This window comes from Oncorhynchus keta, chromosome 4 (assembly GCF_023373465.1).
Source record: "Oncorhynchus keta strain PuntledgeMale-10-30-2019 chromosome 4, Oket_V2, whole genome shotgun sequence".
Lineage (NCBI taxonomy): Eukaryota > Metazoa > Chordata > Actinopteri > Salmoniformes > Salmonidae > Oncorhynchus > Oncorhynchus keta.
In genome coordinates, this window is record NC_068424.1 from 87472225 (window position 1) to 87478451 (window position 6227).

At 51.4% G+C, this 6227-nt stretch overlaps 1 protein-coding gene across 1 annotated transcript; it reads left to right on the plus strand.

Moving 5' to 3' along the window:
• Positions 1-601: 601 nt before the first annotated feature.
• polr1d (RNA polymerase I and III subunit D) lies at positions 602-5792 on the plus strand (the record flags this gene model as incomplete). Its single annotated transcript, XM_052518289.1, is given in 5 exon segments — positions 602-714; positions 2575-2651; positions 4229-4269; positions 4271-4312; positions 5540-5792. Coding segments are annotated over 5 exon segments (321 nt in total), but the record flags the coding sequence as incomplete, so codon positions are not given.
• Positions 5793-6227: the final 435 nt, after the last annotated feature.

The following is a 6227-nucleotide window of genomic DNA, read 5'->3' on the forward strand; positions in this document are numbered from 1 at the left end:
GACTGAGGTTCAGGGTAGAGTACCGGGTGTTAGCCTGCTAGTGACTGAGGTGCAGGGTAGAGTACCGGGTGTTAGCCGGCTAGTGACTGAGGTGCAGGGTAGAGTACCGGGTGTTAGCCGGCTAGTGACTAAGGTGCAGGGTAGAGTACCGGGTGTTAGCCGGCTAGTGACTGAGGTGCAGGGTAGAGTACCGGGTGTTAGCCGGCTAGTGACTGAGGTGCAGGGTAGAGTACCGGGTGTTAGCCGGCTAGTGACTGAGGTGCAGGGTAGAGTACCGGGTGTTAGCCGGCTAGTGACTGAGGTGCAGGGTAGAGTACCGGGTGTTAGCCTGCTAGTGACTGAGGTGCAGGGTAGAGTACCGGGTGTTAGCCGGCTAGTGACTGAGGTGCAGGGTAGAGTACCGGGTGTTAGCCTGCTAGTGACTGAGGTGCAGGGTAGAGTACCGGGTGTTAGCCTGCTAGTGACTGAGGTGCAGGGTAGAGTACCGGGTGTTAGCCTGCTAGTGACTGAGGTGCAGGGTAGAGTACCGGGTGTTAGCCGGCGAGTGACTGAGGTTCAGGGTAGAGTACTGGGAGGTGGCTGTTTAAGGGTCTGATTGTTGTATCTGTGTCCCCAGGTGCAGGCTGATGGAACAGACGAAGGCTGTGTGACGTTTGTTCTTCATGAGGAGGATCACACTCTGGGGAACTCTCTACGTTACATGGTTATGAAGAGGTTAGTCCCTGACCCCTAACCTCTAACCCTGTAACTCCCTCTGCTACAATGTCATGAAGAGGTTATTACCTGACCCCAGGGTAACCCCTCTGCTGCAACGTAATGGAGAGGTTATTACCTAACCTCTAACCCCTAACTCCCTCTGCTACAACGTCATGGAGAGGTTATTACCTGACCTCTAACTGAGGTGCAGGGGTAACCCCTCTGCTGCAACGTCATGGAGAGTACGTTATTACCTGACCCCTAACTCCCTCTGCTACAACGTCATGGAGAGGTTATTACCTGACCTCTAACCCCTAACTCCTCTGCTACAACGTCATGGAGAGGTTATTACCTGACCTCTAACCCCTAACTCCCTCTGCTACAACGTCATGGAGAGGTTATTACCTGACCTCTAACCCCTAACTCCCTCTGCTACAACGTCATGGAGAGGTTATTACCTGACCCCTAACCCCCTCTGCTACAACGTCATGGAGAGGTTATTACCTGACCCCTAACCCCTAACTCCCTCTGCTACAACGTCATGGAGAGGTTATTACCTGACCTCTAACCCCTAACTCCCTCTGCTACAACGTCATGGAGAGGTTATTACCTGACCCCTAACCCCTAACTCCCTCTGCTGCAACGTCATGGAGAGGTTATTACCTGACCCCTAACCCCTCTGCTACAACGTCATGGAGAGGTTATTACCTGACCCCTAACCCCCTCTGCTACAACGTCATGGAGAGGTTATTACCTGACCCCTAACCCCCTCTGCTACAACGTCATGGAGAGGTTATTACCTGACCCCTAACCCCCTCTGCTACAACGTCATGGAGAGGTTATTACCTGACCTCTAACCCCTAACTCCCTCTGCTACAACGTCATGGAGAGGTTATTACCTGACCCCTAACCCCCTCTGCTACAACGTCATGGAGAGGTTATTACCTAACCTCTAACCCCTAACTCCCTCTGCTACAACGTCATGGAGAGGTTATTACCTGACCCCTAACCCCTCTGCTACAACGTCATGGAGAGGTTATTACCTGACCCTAACCCCTCCCTCTGCTACAACGTCATGGAGAGGTTATTACCTGACCCCTAACCCCTCTGCTGCAACGTCATGGAGAGGTTATTACCTGACCCCTAACCCCTCTGCTACAACGTCATGGAGAGGTTATTACCTGACCCTAACCCCTCTGCTACTGCTGCAACGTCATGGAGAGGTTATTACCTGACCTTTAACCTCTAACCCTAACTCCCTCTGCTACAACGTCATGGAGACGTTATTACCTGACCCCTAACCCCTAACTCCCTCTGCTGCAACGTCATGGAGAGGTTATTACCTGACCTTTAACCTCTAACCCCTAACTCCCTCTGCTGCAACGTCATGGAGAGGTTATTACCTGACCTCTAACCTCTAACCCCCTCTGCTACAACATCATGGAGACGTTATTACCTGACCCCTAACCCCCTCTGCTACAACGTCATGGAGAGGTTATTACCTGACCTTTAACCTCTAACCCCTAACTCCCTCTGCTACAACGTCATGGAGAGGTTATTACCTGACCCTAACCCTAACCTCTGACCTTTAACCCTAACTTCCTCCGCTTCGTGATCAGGTTAGTCCTTGACATCCTAACCTCTGACCCTTAACCCTGGGCAACCAAGCTCCTCTGATACAGAGCCATAATCCAGGCCTTGCCCCTAGCCCCCGCTCCACAGCCACCAGCCACCACTGAGATGTGTTGTCTGTAGGTGTCCACCTTGCCATTAGGTGGGCTTGGTTTATCCTTGGTTATATTGCTCCCTCCTATGTAATGCCTCGTCATAGTGATGGGTCTTACTGTGTGTAATGGTCTGTTTCTGCTGTGTGTTTAGCCTGGATGTAGACTTCTGTGGTTACAGCATCACTCACCCCTCTGAGAGCAAAATCAACTTCCGTATCCAGACCCGAGGTACTCCTCCACCCTCTGTCTTTCTCTCCTCCACCCTCTGTCTTTCTCTCCTCCACCCTCTGTCCTTCTCTCCTCCACCCTCTGTCCTTCTCTCCTCCACCATCTGTCCTTCTCTCCTCCACCCTCTGTCCTTCTCTCCTCCACCCTCTGTCCTTCTCTCCTCCACCCTCTGTCCTTCTCTCCTCCACCCTCTGTCCTTCTCTCCTCCACCATCTGTCCTTCTCTCCTCCACCCTCTGTCCTTCTCTCCTCCACCCTCTGTCCTTCTCTCCTCCACCATCTGTCCTTCTCTCCTCCACCCTCTGTCCTTCTCTCCTCCACCCTCTGTCCTTCTCTCCTCCACCCTCTGTCCTTCTCTCCTCCACCCTCTGTCCTTCTCTCCTCCACCATCTGTCCTTCTCTCCTCCACCCTCTGTCCTTCTCTCCTCCACCATCTGTCCTTCTCTCCTCCACCCTCTGTCCTTCTCTCCTCCACCCTCTGTCCTTCTCTCCTCCACCCTCTGTCCTTCTCTCCTCCACCATCTGTCCTTCTCTCCTCCACCCTCTGTCCTTCTCTCCTCCACCCTCTGTCCTTCTCTCCTCCACCATCTGTCCTTCTCTCCTCCACCCTCTGTCCTTCTCTCCTCCACCATCTGTCCTTCTCTCCTCCACCCTCTGTCCTTCTCTCCTCCACCATCTGTCCTTCTCTCCTCCACCATCTGTCCTTCTCTCCTCCACCATCTGTCCTTCTCTCCTCCACCCTCTGTCCTTCTCTCCTCCACCCTCTGTCCTTCTCTCCTCCACCATCTGTCCTTCTCTCCTCCACCCTCTGTCCTTCTCTCCTCCACCCTCTGTCCTTCTCTCCTCCACCATCTGTCCTTCTCTCCTCCACCATCTGTCCTTCTCTCCTCCACCCTCTGTCCTTCTCTCCTCCACCCTCTGTCCTTCTCTCCTCCACCCTCTGTCCTTCTCTCCTCCACCCTCTGTCCTTCTCTCCTCCACCCTCTGTCCTTCTCTCCTCCACCCTCTGTCCTTCTCTCCTCCACCCTCTGTCCTTCTCTCCTCCACCCTCTGTCCTTCTCTCCTCCACCCTCTGTCCTTCTCTCCTCCACCCTCTGTCCTTCTCTCCTCCACCCTCTGTCCTTCTCTCCTCCACCCTCTGTCCTTCTCTCCTCCACCCACTCTGCCCTGTGTGCGTGTATAACACAGCTACTTGCTGCCTAATAGAAATCCCCAGTCAGCATGTTTCCTGTCGGTCTACATACTGCAGTAAAGACAGCATGTCATTCTATTGGTGGGATGTCCTGTAGCCACGAGCCTCCACAGCTTTTACAAACTATTACCTGTATGGGTCCTGACGAGCCTCGGATGTTATTCTTGTGTGTGTGTCCTGTGTGTGTCCACCCTCTGTGTGTGTCCTCTGTGTGTGTGTCTCTGTGTGTGTGTCTCTGTGTGTGTGTCTCTGTGTGTGTCTCTCCACCATCTGTCCTGTGTCTCTCCACCTCTGTCCTGTCTCTGTCCTGTGTCTGTGTCTCTGTGTGTGTCTCTGTGTGTGTGTCCTTCTCTGTCCACCCTCTGTCCTGTCTCTGTGTGTTCCAGGTGGGGTTCCAGCTGTGGAACCTTTGAGAAGAGGACTGAATCCACCTCTGTGATGTCTGTCAACACGTCCTCAACACCTTCCAGGTACCACCATCCTTCCAACCCAGGGTCTGTGGGGACAGGGTCAGTTATAGCAGTAGTGGGGACAGGGTCATCTGTCACTTCTGGGGACAGGGTCAGTTATAGCCCCTCAGTTATAGCAGTAGTGGGGACCCTCAGTTATAGCAGTAGTGGGGACCCCTGTCAGTTATAGCAGTCCACCCTCTGTCCAGTAGTGGGGACAGGGTCAGTTATAGCAGTAGTGGGGACACCCTCAGTTATAACAGTAGTGGGGACAGGGTCAGTTATAACAGTGTGGGGACAGGGTCAGTTATAGCAGTAGTGGGTGCCTAATAGTTATAACAGTAGTGGGGACAGGGTCATGTTATAACAGTAGTGGGGACAGGGTCAGTTATAACAGTACTGGGGACAGGGTCAAAGACAGTAGTGGGGACATGTCATTTATAACAGTAGTGGGGATGGGTCCTTATAACAGTAGTGGGGACAGGGTCAGTTGTAACAAGTGGGGACAGGGTCAGTTGTAACAGTAGTGGGGACAGGGTCAGTTGTAACAGTAGTGGGGACAGGGTCAGTTATAACTAGTGGGGACAGGGTCAGTTATAACAGTAGTGGGGACAGGGTCAGTTATAACAGTGTGGGGACAGGGTCAGTTATAACTGTAGTGGGGACAGGGTCAGTTATAACAGTAGTGGGGACAGGGTCAGTTTTAACAGTAGTGGGGACAGGGTCAGTTATAACAGTAGTGGGGACAGGGGGTCAGTTATAACCTTTGAGAAGGGGACTGGGTCAGTGATGTCTAGTGGGGACAGGGTCAGTTATAGCACCTTCCAGGGTCCACCATCCTTCCAACCCAGGGTCTGTGGGGACAGGGTCAGTTATAGCAGTAGTGGGGACAGGGTCAGTTATAGCAGTAGTGGGGACAGGGTCAGTTATAGCAGTAGTGGGGACAGGGTCAGTTATAACAGTAGTGGGGACAGGGTCAGTTATAACAGTAGTGGGGACAGGGTCAGTTATCACAGTAGTGGGGACAGGGTCAGTTATAACAGTAGTGGGGACAGGGTCAGTTATAACAGTAGTGGGGACAGGGTCAGATTTAACAGTAGTGGGGACAGGGTCAGTTATAACAGATGGGGACTCTGATGTTGGGGACTGTTATAGTATGTGTGTGTGTGTGTGTGTGTGTCTGTGTGTGTGTTGTGTGTGTGTGTGTGTGTGTGTGTGTGTGTGTGTGTGTGTGTGTGTGTGTTGTAGAGGAGTGTGAGTGAGTTCAGGTCACAGCAGGAGGACGTCATGGATTGAGGAGCCCACTGCTGACCCAGCGGGGGCGGTGACGGGATATGAAACATACTACTCTATATTTCTATCCTAATGCTGTACATTGTTGATAGTTAAGATAAATGATTTATTTTCCCAATGAACCAATATGTTGTATTACTATTGGAGGAGTATCCTGTCGGCATGACATTCTGTTTGTCTAAACGTTAGTAAAGTGTTTTATCAGAGAGTTGACTGGTGTGATTTTATAATTCCATTAATCACATGTGAGTGTCGCAAATGGCACCCTATTCCCTATATAGTACACTAGTTTTGACCAGAGCACCCTATTCCCTATATAGTACACTAGTTTTGACCAGAGCACCCTATTCCCTATATAGTACACTAGTTTTGACCAGAGCACCCTATTCCCTATATAGTACACTAGTTTTGACCAGAGCACCCTATTCCCTATATAGTACACTAGTTTTGACCAGAGCACCCTATTCCCTATATAGTACACTAGTTTTGACCAGAGCACCCTATTCCCTATATAGTACACTAGTTTTGACCAGAGCACCCTATTCCCTATATAGTACACTAGTTTTGACCAGAGCACCCTATTCCCTATATAGTACACTAGTTTTGACCAGAGCACCCTATTCCCTATATAGTACACTAGTTT